General features: G+C 42.4%; 1 protein-coding gene across 5 annotated transcripts in view; it reads left to right on the plus strand.

The window, feature by feature from the left end:
• The window catches only part of USP21 (ubiquitin specific peptidase 21), a 409,008-nt gene that overhangs the window by 307,866 nt on the left and 80,680 nt on the right, over positions 1-20,462 (plus strand). For 3 of the 5 annotated variants that reach the window (XM_069217823.1, XM_069217825.1, XM_069217826.1), the window contains one exon: positions 18,476-18,557. In XM_069217823.1, coding sequence (XP_069073924.1) covers positions 18,476-18,557 — 82 coding nt within the window. The remainder of the gene's footprint in view (positions 1-18,475; positions 18,558-20,462) is intronic. The other 2 variants (XM_069217824.1, XM_069217827.1) reach the window with 1 other exon arrangement.

Genomic DNA, 20,462 nt, shown 5'->3' on the forward strand with positions numbered 1-20,462 from the left:
AAGCCAAGATAATTACTCCCAGAGTGGAGAAAAAGTACAAACCACCTCCCTCTGATCTGGCATTCATTACACAACTGCCTCCTGATTCTGTAGTTGTAAGTGCAGCTAGGAAGAGGGCCAACTCTCAGTCATCTGGTGATGCACCACCACCGGACAAGGAGAGCAGGAAATTTGATGCTGCTGGCAAAAGAGTAGCATCGCAAGCAGCCAATCAATGGAGGATAGCCAACTCCCAAGCGCTATTGGCTAGGTATGATAGAGCCCACTGGGACGAGATGAAAGATATCATTCAACATCTCCCCAAAGACTAACAAAGAAGGGCACAACAAATAGTCGTGGAAGGGCAGGCTAATTACTAATAACCAAATTAGATCAGCCCTAGATTCAGCAGATACAGCAGCTAGGACAATCAATACTGCTGTTACTATTCGCAGACACGCATGGCTTCGGTCGTCAGGGTTTAAGCCTGAAATTCAACAGGCTGTCCTTAATATGCCGTTCAATGAAAAACAGCTTTTTGGCCCTGAAGTTGATACGGGCATTGAAAAGATGAAAAAAGACTCAGACACCGCTAAAGCCATGGGTGCTCTGTATACCACGCAATATAGAGGATCCTTTCGGAAACCTCAATACAGGGGTGGTTTTAGAGCGCAAACATCTGAGGCATCCACCTCACAATCCAAGTCAACTTACCAGCCTCGATACTAACGAGGTGGGTTTAGAGGAAATTATAGAGGCCAATTCCCCAGAGGTAGGGGAAAATATCAGCCAGCAAAACAAGCCTCACAGCCAAAACAGTGACTTTCTCCATCTCTTCCCAAATCACACCTCACCTGTGGGGGGAAGACTGCAAACGTTCCACAACAATTGGCTACCCATTACAACAGACAACTGGGTATTGTCTATTATCCGCAATGGTTATTGCATAGAATTGGCACAAATTCCCCCAAATATACCTCCAAAACCACACAAACTCTCCTCCCAACATATCTCAATGTTGCAAGAAGTACAATCACTATTACTCAAACAAGCCATAGAGCTTGTACCACAAGATCAGATAGGAACAGGAGTTTACTCTCTGTACTTCCTTATTTCCAAAAAAGACGGAACCTTGAGACCAATATTAGATCTCAGAACTCTCAATCTTTACATCCTGTCAGAACACTTTCACATGGTAACATTACAGGATGTAATCCCACGGCTACAACAGCAAGATTTCATGGCAACATTAGACCTCAAGGATTTTCACATACCCATCCATCCAGCACACAGAATATATCTCAGGTTTGTAATTCAGGGAAAACATTACCAGTTCAAAGTGTTACCCTTCGGGATAACAACAGCTCCCAGAGTATTTACAAAATGCCTAGCAGTAGTAGCCACCTACTTAAGAAGACAACACATTCATGTCTTCCCATATCTCGACGATTGGCTAATAAAATCCAACAGTCATACACAGTGTCAAAACCATACACATTATGTAATACAAACCCTACACACTCTAGGGTTCTCCATAAACTACCAAAAATCCCACCTACAACCTGCCCAAATTCAACAGTATTTAGGAGCTACACTAAATACACAAACAGCACTTGCAAGCCCAAGTCCACAAAGAGTGCAAGCATTCTGCAATGTATTAGCACAAATTCAGTCAAGCCAACAGTACACTGTCAAATTTGTAATAAAACTGTTGGGCATGATGGCATCATGCAACGCCATTGTCCTAAATGCAAGATTAAACATGCGGCCTTTACAACAGTGCCTTGCAAAGCAATGGTCGCAGGCACAGGGTCTGCTAACCAGTGCTGGGGCCTGGTTAGCAGGGTCCCATCACACTTTCAAGTCATAACTTAGCATCAGCAAAGGCAAAAAGTCAGGGGTAACCATGCCAAGGAGGCATTTCCTTACATACACCTTTCAACAGAATGTATGGAAGTAATTAAACCAGCAAGAAAGCCCACTACCAGGCAGTGTTATGTAAACAAATGGAAAAGGTTTGTGTTTTACTGTCAATCTAAACAGATTGCCCCTCTTTCAGCGTCAATACAAGACATTGTAAGTTACTTGCTTTTTCTGCAAAAAGCAAATTTAGCCTTCTCATCCATCAAAATACATCTCACTGCAATTTCGACATATTTGCAAAATATACAACACACCTCTCTATTTAGGGTCCCTGTTATCAAAGCCTTCATGGAAGGATTTAAACGCATCATTCCACCGAGAACACCTCCAGTGCCTTCGTGGGATCTAAACATAGTACACACGACTCATGGGTCCACCATTTGAACCTATACATTCATGTCAGATATAGTACCTAACATGGAAAGTTGCATTCTTAGTTGCAATTACTTCATTAAGAAGAGTTAGTGAAATCCAAGCTTTCACTATTCAAGAACCGTTCATACAAGTACACAAACATAAAGTTGTACTTCGAACAAACCCAAAATTTCTACAAAAGGTGATATCACCGTTTCATATCAGTCAAACAGTGGAACTGCAAGTCTTCTTTCCACAGCCAGACTCTGTAGCAGAAAGAGCCCTGCATACATTAAACATTAAAAGAGCTATAATGTATTATATTGATAGAACTAAGGAAGGGCCAGATGTAGCAAAGGTTTTTACCCATTCTGTGTCTATGGGAAAAAGTGTTCGTACATATGGCCTTAAATCATTTAGGAAAACCAAACAGTTATTTGTGGCGTTCAGAAACCACATACTGGTAACCCTATCTCAAAGCAAGGACTAGCTAGATGGATAGTAAAATGTATCCAAACATGTTACCTCAAAGCTAACAGGCAGCTAATAGTAACACCTAAAGCACATTCCACCAGGAAAAAAGGGCTACAATGGCTTTCTTAGGGAACATACCAATGGCAGAAATCTGTAAAGCAGCCACTTGGTCAACACCCCATACATTTACCAAGCATTACTGTGTAGATGTGTTAGCAACACAACAAGCCACAGTAGGACAGGCTGTACTAAGAACACTATTTCAAACAACTTCAACTCCTACAGGCTGCCCACCTCTTATGGGAGGCAAAACTGCTTTATAATCTATGCATAGCATGTGTATCTGCAGCTACACATGCATCGAACGGAAATGTCACTTACCCAGTGTACATCTGTTCGTGGCATGTTCCGCTGCAGATTCACATACACCCTCCCATCTCCCCGGGAGCCTGTAGCCGTTCAAGTTAAACATTCATTTGTACGTATGTGTATATATATATATATATATATATATATATATATATGTTCGATGGCATGTGTAGCTGCAGATACACGTGCTGTGCATTATCCTGCCATCTAGTGTTGGGCTCGGAGTGTTACAAGTTGTTTTTCTTCGAAGAAGTCTTTTCGAGTCACGAGTCCGAGGGACTCCTCCCTTTCGGCTCCATTGCGCATGGGCGTCGACTCCATCTTAGATTGTTTTCTTTCCGCCATCGGGTTCGGATGTGTTCCTCTTCGCTCAGAATTTCGGTTCGGAAAAGATAGTTATCCATCGGAAAATTCGACGGTATTGTTTGCGCTTGGTACCGGGTTAGTGCTAGCACATCGACACCGAAGAAAGAAGAGCTCCGGCGGTCCTTCGGGGCTTCCACTCCTCGGCGGGGCCTGGTTGGCCCGACCGTGTCCATCTTCAAACCTCATGGACCGGACCCCCTTCCGCTTCTGCCCCAACTGCCACTCAAAGTATCCTTATACAGACCAACACTTGGTCTGTAATCTGTGTTTGTCCCCCGAACACAAAGAGGATACTTGCGAGGCCTGTCGGGCATTTCGATCCAAGAAAACACTGCGGGATCGAAGAGCTCGAAGACTTCAGATGGCGTCGACACCGGCCGGGCACACCGACGTCGAAGAAGAGGAGAGATTCTCCATTCGAGATTCGGACTCGGGCGAGTCCGAGAGTGAGCAGCCGAAGACGCAGCAAACCGTGAGTAAACCAGCCCCGGCAAAAACTCACTCGAAAATAATGAAGGCCAAGGGGACACCACCGCCAACAGGCCATGGCTTAACCCGAAAACACGGTGACCAAACATCGGCACCGAAAAAGGCCTCCTGCAGCCGACGACATCCGACTCTGGTCGAGATACCGGCTCCGAACAGACTCTGCACCGAGAGTTCGGCACCCCAAAAGTCAAAAAGGTTTCCTCAGAGCCAAAAAAGACTGTCAAAGATTTTGGTGCCGAAGCAAAGCTCTTATACAGAGGAACAAGGCCTTTCCACACAATTGCAAGGTCACAGATTTGAACAAGAACTGGGCATAGGAGAACCAGACCATACCCAGAGGAAGCTCCATATACAAAAAGACACGGGGAAAATCAGAACTCTCCCTCCAATAAAGATGAAACAGAAGCTCGCATTCCAAGAGACTGAAATGCAGCCAAAAGTGAAAGTGGCAAAAGAAAAAACACCTCCACAGTTTTCGCCACAACAATCGCCACATCTGTCCCCGGTAGCAACACCCCCAATGATGCAGTCACCAACACACACAGGGATGAGCCAAGATGCCCAGGATGCATGGGATTTGTATGATGCACCAGTCTCTGACAATAGTCCTGATTGCTACCCGGCAAGACCTTCACCACCTGAGGACAGTACTGCTTACATGCAGGTGGTTTCCAGAGCAGCTACATTTCATAATGTAGCATTGCATGCAGAGCCCATAGAAGATGACTTCTTGTTCAACACCCTGTCATCTACGCACAGCCAATACCAAAGCTTGCCAATGCTGCCAGGCATGTTAAAACATGCCAAACAGGTGTTTCAGGACCCAGTCAAAGGCAGAGCCATCAGGCCTAGGGTGGAGAAGAAATATAAGCCTCCCCCTACTGACCCTGTGTACATCACACAACAGTTAACTCCGGATTCGGTGGTAGTAGGAGCAGCCCGGAAAAGGGCAAACTCACAAACTTCTGGTGACGCACCACTGCCCGACAAAGAAAGTCGGAAATTCGATACAGCAGGCAAGAGGGTGGCAGCACAGGCAGCCAATCAATGGCGAATTGCCAATTCTCAAGCTCTACTGGCAAGATACGCTAGGGCACATTGGGATGAAATGCAACATCTCATTCAACACCTTCCCAAAGAGTTCCACAAACGTGCCCAACAGGTTGTAGAGGAGGGCCAAACTATCTCCAACAACCAAATAAGGTCGGCTATGGACTCAGCAGACACGGCGGCCAGGACAGTAAACACGGTGGTAACCATTCGGAGACACGCGTGGCTACGGACCTCCGGATTTAAGCCAGAAATCCAGCAGGCTGTGCTGAATATGCTTTTCAACTAACAACAATTGTTTGGGCCAGAGGTGGATACAGCGATAGAAAAACTGAAGAAAGACACGGACATGGCCAAAGCCATGGGCGCGCTCTACTCCCCACAGAGCAGAGGCACTTTTAGGAAGCCGCACTTTAGAGGGGGGGTTTCGGGCCCAAACCACAGAGCCTTACACCTCACAAGTCAGACCCACATATCAGGGCCAATATCAGAGAGGAGGTTTTCGAGGACAATATAGGGGTGGACAGTTCCCTAAAACAAGAGGGAAATTCCAGAGCCCAAAAACCCCACAAACCAAACAGTGACTTCAACGTCACAAACCCCCACCACACAACACCAGTGGGGGGGAGACTCACAGATTATTACCACAACTGGGAACACATAACTACGGACGCGTGGGTAATAGCAATTATCCAACATGGTTATTGCATAGAATTCCTACTTTGGCCACCAGATGTGCCTCCAAGAGCACACAACATGTCCAAACAACACTTAGATCTGTTACAACTAGAAGTCCAAGCATTGTTACAAAAAGAAGCAATAGAACTAGTACCCAACCATCAAAAAGGAACAGGTGTTTACTCCCTGTATTTCCTAATTCCAAAAAAGGACAAAACACTGAGACCCATATTGGACCTCAGAACACTAAATCTTTACATCAAATCAGATCACTTTCACATGGTGACACTTCAAGACGTGATTCCCTTGCTCAAACAACAGGACTACATGTCAACATTAGATCTCAAGGATGCTTATTTCCACATACCCATACATCCTTCCCACAGGAAATACTTGAGGTTTGTAATCCAAGGCGTGCATTACCAATTCAAATTGTTACCGTTCGGCATAACAACAGCCCCAAGGGTATTCACAAAATGCCTTGCAGTAGTAGCTGCTCACATCAGGAGGCAGCACATGCACGTATTCCCTTACTTAGACGATTGGTTAATAAAAACCAGCACTCAGCAACAGTGTCTTCTACACACAAAATATGTCATAGAAACCCTTCACAAACTAGGGTTCTCTATAAACTACCAAAAATCACATCTACAACCGTGTCAAATACAACAATACTTAGGAGCAACAATCAACACACAAAAAGGGATTGCCACTCCACAAAGGGTACAAGCCTTCCAAAATGTAATACTAAACATGCAACCAAACCAACACTATCAAGTGAGGTTTGTAATGAAAATCCTAGGCATGATGTCTTCATGCATAGCCATTGTCCCAAACGCAAGACTACACATGCGTCCCTTACAACAATGCCTAGCAACACAATGGACACAAGCACAGGGTCAACTTCAAGATCTAGTGTTGATAGACCGCCAAACACACTCCTCGCTTCAATGGTGGAATCCTATAAATATAAAACAAGGGCGGCCATTCCAAGACCCAGTGCCTCAATACGTGATCACAACAGATGCTTCCATGATAGGGTGGGGAGCACACCTCAACCAGCACAGTATACGGGGACAATGGGACGTTCAACAAAGGCAACTGCATATAAATCATTTAGAGTTGTTAGCAGTGTTTCTAGCATTGAAAGCATTTCAACCACTAATAGCCCACAAACACATTCTTGTCAAAACAGACAACATGACAACAATATATTACCTAAACATACAGGGAGGGACACACTCATCACAACTGTGTCTCTTAGCACAAAAGATTTGGCATTGGGCGATTCACAATCACATTCGCCTAATAGCACAGTACATCCCAGGGATTCAAAACCAGTTAGCCGACAATCTCAGTCGAGATCACCAACAAACCCACAAATGGGAAATTCATCCCCAGATACTACAAACTTACTTTCGAAGCTGGGGAACACCACAAATAGACCTATTCGCAACAAAAGAAAACGCAAAATGCCAAAACTTTGCGTCCAGGTATCCACACCCTCAGTCCAAGGGCAATGCGTTATGGATGAGTTAGTCAGGGATATTTGCTTACGCTTTTCCCCCTCTCCCACTCCTTCCTTATCTAATAAACAAAGTGAGTCAAAACAAACTCAAACTAATATTAATAGCACCAACCTGGGCCCGTCAGCCATGGTATACAACACTACTAGACCTATCGGTAGTACCTCATATCAAACTACCAAACAGACCAGATCTGTTAACTCAACACAAACAACAGATCAGACATCCAAATCCAGCATCGCTCAGTCTAGCAATCTGGCTCCTGAAGTCTTAGAATTTGGACATTTAGACCTTACACAAGAATGTATGGAGGTCATTAAACAAGCTAGAAAACCTACTACAAGACATTGTTACGCAAACAAATGGAAAAGATTTGTTTATTACTGTCATAATAATCAAATCCAACCACTGCATGCTTCTGCAAAAAAAATTGTAGGCTATTTATTACTCTTACAAAAATCAAAACTAGCATTTTCTTCTATCAAAATACATCTCACAGCAATATCTGCCTACTTGCAGATAACACATTCAACTTCACTCTTTATAATTCCAGTCATCAAAGCCTTTATGGAGGGTTTAAAAAGAATCATACTCCCAAGAACACCACCATTTCCCTCGTGGAACCTCAATATTGTATTAACACGACTCATGGGTCCACCATTTGAACCCATGCACTCTTGTGACATGCAATACTTAACCTGGAAAGTAGCCTTCCTAATAGCTATCACATCTCTTAGAAGAGTAAGCGAAATACAAGCATTCACTATACAAGAACCCCTTATACAAATACATAAACATAAAGTGGTTCTCCGTACAAATCCAAAGTTCTTACCAAAAGTTATATCACCGTTCCACCTGAACCAAACAGTGGAACTCCCAGTCTTTTTTCCACAACCAGACTCAGTAGCCGAAAGAGCCTTACATAAATTAGACATCAAAAGAACACTAATGTATTACATTGATAGAACAAAACAATTTCGCAAGACAAAACAATTGTTTGTAGCCTACCAAAAACCTCATGCAGGAAATCCAATATCCAAACAAGGCATTGCCAGATGGATAGTGAAATGTATTCAGACTTGCTATATTAAAGCAAAAAGAGATCTGCCTATTACGCCAAAGGCGCTCTCCACCAGGAAGAAAGGCGCCACAATGGCCTTTCTAGGAAATATACCTATGACAGAAATCTGTAAGGCAGCCACATGGTCTACGCCTCATACATTCACAAAACATTACTGTGTAGATGTGTTAACAACACAACAAGCCACAGTAGGACAGGCTGTATTACGAACATTATTTCAGACAACTTCAACTCCTACAGGCTAAGCCACTGCTTTTGGGGAGCTAACTGCTTACTAGTCTATGCACAGCATGTGTATCTACAGCTACACATGCCATCGAACGGAAAATGTCACTTACCCAGTGTACATCTGTTTGTGGCATGAGACGCTGCAGATTCACATGCGCCCTCCCGCCTCCCCGGGAGCCTGTAGCCGTCATAAGTTGATGAAACTTGTACATTTGTAAATATATACTATTCTTTATACACATTATGTACATACATACTCACTCCATTGCATGGGCACTTTTACTATATACACAACTCCTACCTCACCCTCTGCGGGGAAAACAATCTAAGATGGAGTCGACGCCCATGCGCAATGGAGCCGAAAGGGAGGAGTCCCTCGGTCTCGTGACTCGAAAAGACTTCTTAGAAGAAAAACAACTTTTAACACTCCGAGCCCAACACTAGATGGCAGGATAATGCACAGCATGTGAATCTGTAGCGTCTCATGCCACAAACAGATGTACACTGGGTAAGTGACAATTTCCATATATATATATATATATATATATATATATATATATATATTCCATTTGCATGGACATCTCTTTTCTTTATACTCTATCACTCCTACCTTACCCTCTGCGGGAAAACAATCTAACATGGAGTCAATGCCCATGCTCAATGGAGCCGAAGAGGAGGAGCCACCCGAGCCTGTGACTCGAAAACCCTTCTTCGAAGAAAAACAACTTGTAACACTCCGAGCCCAATACTAGATGGCAGAATATGCATAGCATGTGAATCTGCAGCGGAACATGCCACAAACAGATGTACACTGGGTAAGTGTAATTTTCCATATATATATATATATATATATATATATATATATATATATTTTGAGTTGGCATATGTTGTGCTTGTGATGTCGGTATTCACCTGTTCGCCTCGAAGGCATGGTAAAAAATGGTGAAACGTACATCAGCACGCCGGCGAAGACTCCTTGTGGCTCCGATGATGTCAGACGGAGTAGCGTGTGGAGGCGAGCAATTGTGACATCCTTGTCGACGTGGAGAGCTAGGAAAAACTTTCCATCAAATGCTGGTGCATTGGGAGAATTCATAAGGTGAGGAATCCACAGGTAGCTACTGTATCCACAAGAAAAAGCGTTACCGAAGGTAAGTAACTTATTCTTACAGCATGTGCAGCCTGAATTATCTTCCTAATGCTCCTATGCCTTAGCTTTCTTTTTATAGCAGTTTTAAGACACAAGATATATTTAACTCTATCTGTTTACTTTGCCAAATGAAGTGCCATTCAACTTAAATAGAAAGCCTAGGGACAGAGACAATTACTCACGTTGAAATTTATAAGGGCCCATATTTTACCATTTGATGTCATCTTGACTAATCTTGAGCTATATGAGCATCTCAAATACTGTACTTCCAATGCAAGAGATTGTTTCCATCAACCAAGCTCTCTGGGGATCTGGAATTCTGCTGCGATGCAGGTAGTTCAGTAAAATGCACAGTGCCACATCCAATGTTTAATTAAACCCTCTCAAAAAGCCTCTGCCCCATAAAATATAGAGGGAATTAATTTTGCACTTTTTACTATGATGATGAACATCATTCTTGGGCAATAAAGACTTTGGGCATTATTTAGAGTAGGTCAGATGCAACTCATCCGACGAAAGTGTTGCTCGTCCTATCTACTCTATTAATGGTTCATTGATGTCAGTGGGACTCTAGATAGATACAGCAGACAGGACATCCACTGCTTTTTGGCAGATGTACAATACCACCAACCTCTAAATAAGGCCCTTTGTTATAACAACTTCAACGCTTATGTAAGGGATGGTGATTTCCTGATTTCCTTTTGAGTGATGCCAGATGTTGCTTGCACCCTATCTTGACCTCACAACAAGTTCTGAAGTAGTTGTGCTTCTGAGCAATACGTCTTTGACCCTCGTGAAACCAGACCCTTCCTTCACAGGACCGACATCTCAAGGTGGTGAGATTAATGTTACTTAACTTCACAATTAGTTTTAGTGTCTGCAGTGTGCTGTATGCTTACTGGGGTTTGAGCCAAAAGCACAATATATCAACATAACCGGAGTACACCCTATTAAAGGTTAGTGGGAAATGCTCTTATTTCACCTAAGGCTTTGTCCAAAGTCAGCAAGTTAAAACATTATGGTTTGAGAAAACATCAATGTTTGAGAACATTGTTACTTTATGGTTGATCCAAGTAGATTGTTCTATTCCCCACCTTGACTCGAACCATATGTTTGAACATAGGTCCATAAACGAAGAGAGGAGGGATGTGCAATACCTCAACTAGGTAGATTCCTACATTTAAAAGAATCCCCACTTGTGCCATCGCTTGTTAGAAACCAATTAAGCAGGCATATAATTTAGTTTTTTTTTATCTTCTCATACTTATGGCTCATCATAGCTGACAAAGTTGAATTACACAAGGTTGAGCTACTGTTACAAAATCTGGTTTGATTCTGTGCAATTAAGTTTAAACCATTTGCCGCACAAGGCTTGGGAGTACTTTTTACTTTCTGTCTTTAATCTGTGAATTCCTGGTTCATCTGTGTAAATTGGTTTGTGGATTTGATTTAATAGAAAGCTCTTCCAGGTATTAGGTATTGAGTGGTTGAGCCAACATGATAACAATAAATGTTTAAGGCTGGTAGTCCATAAATCAGGATCTTCTTTGAAGGCCCTGCCTGGTATCCTATTTTGTCAAGTACCCAAGCAGTAAGGCTTCAGGTATTTGTTTATTTACTCTCATCACATTTAACTACAATTTATTGTGAGTAGGGAATGCACAAAACCATTTTATTAAAATGCCATTATTCAGATTCTTCATAAACATCTGTAGTTTAACTTGTCTGTTCCTCTATACCCATTGTTTTCACTCTCACTATATATATAGTTCTAAAATATAACCTTGATGTTTACAATATTGACATGTTTTAGTTCTTCATAGATGTTCCTAGTTTTACAGATTTCTTGTAATCTCACTTTTACTTTCTACAGCTATGGATCTTTCATAGATTCACATGCTTGAATCTTTCCCCTTTGTCGATTTGGAAGTCCCATGGTAACATTTGAATAGCAGTGTAAATAAATTCCTGCAAAACAATAGATAAACCAACCCCCTTTAATAGCCCGGTCACCTCAGTAGCAAATACCTAAACCTCAGCCATTGATTTTAGAGTGAACTGATATCTACTCCCACAGTACACTTCCATACTTCTGATTTCTTCTATACGCCCTGAGAAAGGAAGGCCCCTCAGTTTGTCCAGAGACCTTTCTAAATCCACTTTGTTTGGTCAGAATTTTGTGCCTACTTGCTACTCCTGACATATCTTCACATCTAGCCGTTGGAACTTTAACCTAGTGATTTACTGGAGAACCTTTTCCAGTCAGGTAAAAGCTAAAACACAAAAGAATGCTGTCTTTGAGGCGTGTGCCTTATGAGGGTAAAAAGTAATTATTTGTTGATTACCCACACAATAACTGCATTTACCCAGAACATAAACCAAGGAAATTCAAAATATGCTGAACATTATTTACAAAAACCTTGAAAGAAATGGAAGTATGTTTACTTGTATGGCTCCGGTGAGGGAAGCTCAGTCACTAGATGCCATTGGCAAAGGGGTCTTCTCTAAGAACATCTTTTGGATATACATAAGGTGCAAAGAAGACAATTTGACAATTTCTCCACAGACCATGCCTCACAACACATTATTTGAGAGGAATCTTTCATTGATCTCTGTAGACCTCTACCCCACTTAAAGGCCTTGAAAAACATCGGACAAAATGCCAGATGGTCCGTCAAAGTAGTGCTCTGGTACGCATCAAATAGCCAAATAACTGCCAAAACCATCAACAACAATCCTACCAAACACTCCATTAACCACAGACCCTGCCATCTCCATCATACCAGTTGATGTCACCATCAACAGCACCGTTGACAGTTAAAGTTATCAATACTTTGTTGAAGTCTGCTTCTTCATCGGTCACAGTTGTGTCACTGTTGACGGCTCAAAAAATAAAGGCTGTCTCCTTCCCTCTAGTACCAGCAAAGAATTGTTTTTCTTCCAGAAAGTGCTTTGCCCAGCAACGTGCAATATTAGTTTCTGGTAAAACGTTCAAATCCAGAAGATGAAGGGTGGTTTGGGAGAGCTGCCAGCCCTTATCTGCTGCATGTCAGATTCCATAAGAACAATGATGATAATCAGTATAAACAAGTCCAGCCAGAATACTGTCACAGATATTACGAGGAAGAAGAACCTCCTCACTGCGGGCAGGAGCACTCCATTATCATAGATATTATGACGAATACTATTACGGCTCTTCTTACGAGAATTCTACACTGGTCATGGCCCCAGTAGACCTCACTGATGCCCCACAATGGATGATTCAGGATTGACAATGCAGCATTATTACACATGGTTTCTACAGCGTTCATCACATGAAAGAGTTCTGCCTCAACCGTCACCTCATCTGCTGCCACTACCACAACCTTAACCAAAGTGGCAGTCTGCTACTCCTACACCACCACCAGTGCTGCAAATTTTGCCTCAACTGGAAGGAATTGTACTTTGATACCTCTAATGATGATGGCAAACAGGAGAAAGCCTGTTCCTGAAGTCGTTTTGGACAGATGATTGGGATGATTATGTAGCCCAAGCAACAGATGTTCCTATTACACTACATGCAGACTGACCTGCTGTTTGTATTTTCAATTTTCATTGTTTGAGTAGGGTGCATCAAAGCCATTCATTTACCAATGACAATCACTGAAACTGACTCCGTTCTATACAATTTTAAAGAGTCACTCAGAAGAGCGGCAAAGGGAATCCCAATAATCAGTCACATATAGCAGGACGGCATTAAAATCATGCAAACACCTGCTTTTTTCCCTTGGTACCCAGACTCAACAAAAAATATAGAGCCTCTGACAACACATCAGGTTGTCTTATTGGCAGTTTAAAAGTTGTTTCAGTAGTAATACAGGCTGACAATGTCCTTCCAGGAATTCATTATACTGTTGCAGATCACCAGATTGGTAAGTTCGAAAGATGGATAGTTTTGAAAAACGTCTCTATCCTACATATCTGTTAAGACTGTCAGTCCTGTGATGATATTAGTCTGTGGCCATGACCATCAAATGTGGCTAGATATGGCCCTCATATCTAGATTTACTACTGCTGGTAAAGAGCCTCTTGCCATTCTGTGGGAGGAAGAAAAGGAATTGGCAGCTGGGACTGATGGAGCTATAGACATGGCCATTACTGGTTGAATGATATTTGCTGAGGTTCTTAGAAGGCAGAGGTGGTCACATTTGGCACCCTTCAGACTGAAGTAAAGTACGGAAGCCTAGATATGCCCTTTGATGAAGCCCATTTATTTGGAAAACATGTTGATGAAGCCCTCCAATCATACCAAAAAAGACCTTGTTTTGTCCCTTTCCTGTGTCCTTTAGTATGGACAGAAACCTTTTCTTGGAATAAGAGGCAGCAGTGTCTCATCTTTCAGAGGTGGCTACCAACCTCTTGAATCTCCGCAGCAGCAATAACCACAAACTCAGTCCTATAAGCATCATTGCTATCCGCTACTGTCTGATTGTTGATGGTACTCCTCTTACTTAAAGTAACCACCCAGGAAAGAAACCTGATCAGGGTAGGCAGCAAAGTGTTTATCAATGACTCCTAAAGGTTTTCTGTCTGTAATGCACAATCACAAGAGTTAACTGCAGACAAGTGGATCTTGGACCTTATAAAATGTGGCCATACGGTAAAGTTTGATTAAAAACACTGTTTATACATTCAGTAAGGTTTTTCATCAACATTTGGAAATCCTTCAGGCACACATGTTGTCTGCACTTCACAAAGGGACCTGGAACCCATCCCCAGTCACCAAAGGGGTTCTACTCCACGTTTTTACATAGAGAAAATAAAGTGGGTTCACCTCTATTCTGGATGTTGGGTAATGTATTAAATATGTAAAAAGTGCAGTCATTCAGAATGGTAACCTTGCAGGAAGTGTTGTTGCTAAAAGATGGAGTGTTTATGGCTTCTGTGGATTTGCACAATGCTTGCTTCTGGATACCCATTTACCCCAAACAATGTTAGTACCAGAGGTATGAGGTAGCCTGGTGCACTATCAGTTCAAGGCCACTTCCTGTGGTCTCAAGTCACTGCTGCAGTTATTTACAAAGTGTAGAGCACCAGTGGTGGCCTTTCTGCCTCACTAATGTTAGCAAGGCTTCCTGTATGCAAATGACTTCTTGGTCAATTGACAGACTTTGAATGAGAAAGACGTCCACAAAGCTTTTCACTAAGTTGGGTGTATGGATCAGCACAGTCTAATCTCATCCACGATCCACAACATCTATCCAATTGCTAGGCACTATCCTGAACACCACAGTAGGTAATGCTTTTCCATAAAAAAGAGGTTTTTTTTTCAGTTGCTTAATCACCACACCCAAAAATTCACTGGTTTGTCTCGTCAAGTCCTGGTCATGATGTAGTGCATTCCGCTGATTCCTTTCTGCAGATGTGCCCATGGCAGAAAAATCTAGGGTTGTTTTATTTATAGGACACATTGTCCCTCTCTGCGCTATGGCCTGCCATAAACTGGGTTAGCCAGACAGGACACACACAATACACCTTATAATACTGAATGCAATGTCACCAGCACAGACACAAACCTGCAACCTGCATTATTGAAAGACAGACTGGCTGTCGGAAGCTACTGGTCTGCATTTTCCTGTGCAGGAGGCAACGTGCCCTATATTTGAAAGATGCGCAGAGATCCGGCATGTAGGTGAGTTCTATGAGGGGTTGCATCTTGCTGCAGGGAGGTCCTTATGATCTCTTTTCCCCTACAGAGTGGACCGCACAGTATTTGTGCCACCTCTTGTGCAGAGTCAGCACATTTCCTAACTGCTTGTTTGCCTCAGAATCTATAACACACCATGGACACAGAGGCAGGATCCTCATTTGCATGGGGCCACACACCCAGATTAATGAGGGAGAACCTCATTGAGATGTGCTTGTGCACATGTAGTGCCACCATCTTAATTATAGAAGGGTTCAAGTAAGCATCTTTGACCACTTCTGTAATGCCAGTGTACCTGGGGACACAGAAAGCATAGCTTAGGTGCTCTGGTTTTAAGCCAGAAGTACAGCAAGCAGTTTTAAATATGCCCTTCTATAAAGAACACCTCTTTGGTCCACAAGTTGATTCCACCTTGGAAAAACTAAAAAAGGACACGGACACTGCAAAGGCCATGGGAGCTCTTCAGTCACAGGCATAAACTGGAGTTTTTTTCTCCCATTCTATAGAAGGGGTTACAAATCAGTAACTTCATCAGAACCTTCCACCTCTCAAAACAAACAGTCCTCGGGTTCTTATACCAGAGGCTCTTTCAGAGGAGCATTCAGAGGTCATAATTTCAGAGGCAGGGCCAAAAACAGCAACCCTCAGGCTCAGATTCCACAACAAAACACTGGCTTCCTCAACCCACCCTGTCCCTATATAACACCAGTTGGGGGATATCTCCAGGACTTCTATACTCAATCAACACAAATAACATCAGACCTATGGGTCCTCCTCATTATCCAACATGGTTATTGCATGAAGCTTACAACCACACCTGTCAATATCCCCTCCTCACACACACGTTATTTCAAGATCACCTTACTCTCCTCAAAGAAGAAGTACAGGCTGTCCTTTCAAAAGGGGCTATAGAACCAGTGCCACCCCATTATCAAGAAACAGGATTATATTCGCTATATTTCCTCATTTAAAAAATGGAAGTGTCACTCAGACCCATCCTAGTTCTCAGGCCCCTAAATCAATACACTCTTTCAGAACATTTTCACATGGCCACTCTTCAGGATGTTATTCCAGTCTTTCAACAGGGAGATTTTATGACCGCTATTTGTGATTGCCGGCAAACAATATCAGTTCTCAGAGTCTTACCTTTGTGGTCACAACTGGTCCCAGGGTATTTACCAAATGCCTAGCAGTGGTTGCAGTGCATCTCAGACAACAAAAGATTTGTGTCTTCCCATAACTGTACAACTGGCTTATCAAAGCCAGCACGTTGCAACATTGTCAGTCCCACACACAAATTACAGAGAAACCTTCATCACAATTTAGGGTTCACAATCAATTTTGTAAAATCTCATCTACAACCTTTCCAGATTCAACCATATCTAGGTGCCATTCCGAAACACACATCTAGGGTTAGCATACCCCAGTGCAGCTCGGACACTAAACTTACAGCGTTTGCTTTCTTAGTTTCATTTGAATCACACTCTCACAACTGTTGTGCGACTCTTGGGGGTAGTGGCATCTTGCATTGCCATCATACCCCATGCCAGACTCCACATGCGACAGCTACAGCAATGTCTGTCTCGTCAGTGGTCTTGGTCACAGGGTTGGCTTTAGGATCTAGTGTTGATAGACCATCAAATTTATCACTCTTTTCAGTGGTGGAACTCCACCAACCGCTTAAAAGGGTGGCCTTTTCGAGACCCTGTGCGTCAACTCATTCTGACCACGGATTCATCCTTGACAGGTTGGGGAGCACATCTTCAAAACATTACTGTGCATGGTCTTTGGAATTACACACATTGTTCCATGCACATCAACAATCTGGACCTTCAAGCAGTATTTCTAGCCCTCAAACCTTTCCTACCTCACCTCACACAGAAAGTTGTCCTTGTCTGGACGTACAATATCATCTACAAAAACATGGGGGACACACAATCGTTCCAGTTAGCAGAACTGGCACAAACAATATGGAAATGGGCTCATCACAATCTCCTACTGGCAGAGTATTTCCCAGGGACGGACAACGACTTTGCAGACCTGCTCAGCTCAAATAGATCTTTTCGCCACATAATGCCTAAGCATCACATCCAGGTACCCTCACATATCTCCAAGGGCAATGCTCTGTGGATGAATTGGTCAGGGATAATTGCTTACCCTTTCCTCCTTTCCCACTCATTCCATTTCTGGTTCACAAGCTCAACAGATATCACTAACTATGATACTGGTAGCGCCCACATGAGCACGTTAACCTTGGTTCACAGCACTTCTGGACCTCTTGCAAGTTCCTCACCAGAAGCTCCCTAACAGACCGGATCTTCTGACACAGGACCACAGACAGATCAGGCATCCAGACCCCAAATCCTTCAACCTAGTGATATAGCTCCTGAAGTCATATAATTTGGTTATCTTAATTTACCTCCTGAATGTATGGACATTTTGAAGGAGGGTCGCAATCCGACAACTGGAGCATGTTATGCAGCAAAATAGAAGCATTTTGTTTGCTACTGCCAGTTCAACCACATTGATCCAATTAAGGCATCTGTCGAACAAAGTATTTGCTACTTGCTTCATTTGCAGCAAGCCAATTTGGCTTACACTTTGAATCAAATTGCATCTTGCAACTATAGCTGCAAACTTACAAAATAGAGAACACATTTAATTGTTCAGGATCCCTGTTATTAAAACTTTCAGGGAAGGACCTTATATTTGTGTATATATATGTACATATGTAGATAGACTTGCATGCCCATCCCTTTCTCTATACATCTTTCTCATTCCTCTTTCTCACCCAACTGTGGGAAAATATTCTAACAATGGACTCGATGCCCACGCAAAGTATCACCGAGAGGGAGGAGTCCTTTGATCCTGTGCCTCGAAAAACATCATCTTCGAAGAAAAAAAACTTGTAACACTCCATACGCAACACTAGATGGCAGGATAATGCAAAGCATGTGAATCTACAACACTACATGACATGAAAGGATGTCTACTGGGTAAACAACATTTTTCTTTTGGTTGCTGTCTGGGTGCCACAAGTAGTTGCAAGAGTCAGTTAATTTGCATATTTGCTAAAAAGGCAGGTAAAGAATAACATATGCTTTTGTTTGCATTTCTTGGAGCAGATCTGTGACCGGTGCAAGAAGAGGACTAACAGCACAAAGAAATTGACCATCCAGCGATTTCCACGTATACTTGTACTTCGTATCCTTCTGTGTAAAAAAAAATAATAATAATAATATTTGTTTTTTAAATGTAATACTCAAAAATCACATTCCATATTGGTATGATTTTGTATATATTGTGAATACCAGACATTATTGCCTCCATACTCTCTTGTGTCACAGTTGCTTACAGAGCACAGCTAAAAAAAGATTGAGGAAATCTTCTGAATTAAGTGTTATTTCTTTGTTCCATAAGGTGTGATAGGAAGAAAACCCAGAAGAGAGAGTAGACACCTGCTTCCATGTTCTGTCCAGCAAAAATGCCAATTGTATTATCTCTTATAAAGCATGTGAACATGGGGACATGGCCAAGATGGCAGCCAAGCAGCACTGGATCCATGGAGTTCTGTCTTGAGCGACCCCATCAGCTGTCTTGAAACATGGTTCCTCTTTCTCTGAAGTTTTGGAGGGCCTCCTGGTGACACCTTAGAACCCAAACAGGAGGGGAACTAAGCCCATGGGGTGGTGCACGGCAGCATTAAGCGCAGGAGTGGCAGAGGTACCCTGATGGTACAAGGAAACTCCCTCCTTGATGAGAATGAAACGGTCAGCTAGGTACTGACACAACAGGGACCTCCTCCATTACCAAAGAATGGGCTGGAATGAGTGGCTATTGGGCTTGAAAACCGAATATCCGTGTCTGCTATGTAGTTACGTTTTTACTTGAACATATCACCATCTGAGAGGGGTTGGTGACAGGTCATGGCCATTTCCAGGTGCAGGCAGCAAGAGTGGAAAGACTAAGACAATGAAAAGACACCTGCTTGGAAGGTATTTATTAGATTAATCCATGCAAATGCAATAACTTTGTCTAAATTTATTTGGGAGACTTACTCTGACCTGGCCCTCCCCCACTTTTGATGAGATAAGCAGAGAAAGTGGACACAACATACTCTGTAATTAATGTTGCCCTCCATGCTCAAAACTAGTGCCAGTGCCTCAGGAAAAAAAGCAGTCTAGCAAGAGTAAAACATGACTGGCTTTGTTATTTATGGCATGCGCTGTGCTGTGAGCCATAACTGGCTAATTTGAGGTTTACACATTTGAGATTGAATCTAAGCTTTGTTTTAACTCAGTTTTTTAGTTACGTACTTATCAAAACTTCTTCTTCAGATTTGATGTTTTTGGTGTTTATTTTTCTTTTCTGAAACTAATAGAAATAAATAAACGATGTGAACATGAGTTATATTATCGGCATTGTGCCTTTGAACACATTCAGTTGTATGGTTCTGAAGGTGAACCATTAAAGACTTGTAATTTACATGACTTCAGATAAATAAGATTGGTTATATTTTCATAAATATAGCCCTAGCTTTCCACCTCTCACCTGCTCTTTTGCGTGGATCTGCCCTTCCGAACAGACATTGGAATGAGCCAGGGTGCATTCTAGTTTTGGAGCTTTTAACCATCTGCCACTTTTTTTACCCCCCCTTTTCTTTAACTTAATAAACTGTCTTCATGCACCTATAAACCTTCCTCTCCTTGACACCACTGGGTATGGAAGATTATCCCTTTTCACCAATATCATGTTGAAGTGCATACCTGATTGGAAGAATGAGCAGAATTGTGACTTTATCGACGAGACTCACTTATGCAATAAAATAAAGTTATGATCCTGTCCCAAACAAGAGTCCTTAATATGTTCCTTTTCCTGTGTCATCAACAAAGTTGAAATCATTACATCCAATATCACAAACGTTAACCTTTTGAGTTGTGAAGCGATCATTGACTATCATAGTTCTGCTCACTTCTAATTAATTCCAGCTCTGGACTCAAAACACGGTCCATCTTTAAGCACACCTAGTCATCTACAAACATCTGTAACTTCAAGATGGTCAATGTGGGCTTCCATTGGATGGCCTTATTCGTGATTATGCTCATTAAC

This window comes from Pleurodeles waltl, chromosome 12 (genome assembly GCF_031143425.1).
Source record: "Pleurodeles waltl isolate 20211129_DDA chromosome 12, aPleWal1.hap1.20221129, whole genome shotgun sequence".
NCBI classification, from domain to species: domain Eukaryota; kingdom Metazoa; phylum Chordata; class Amphibia; order Caudata; family Salamandridae; genus Pleurodeles; species Pleurodeles waltl.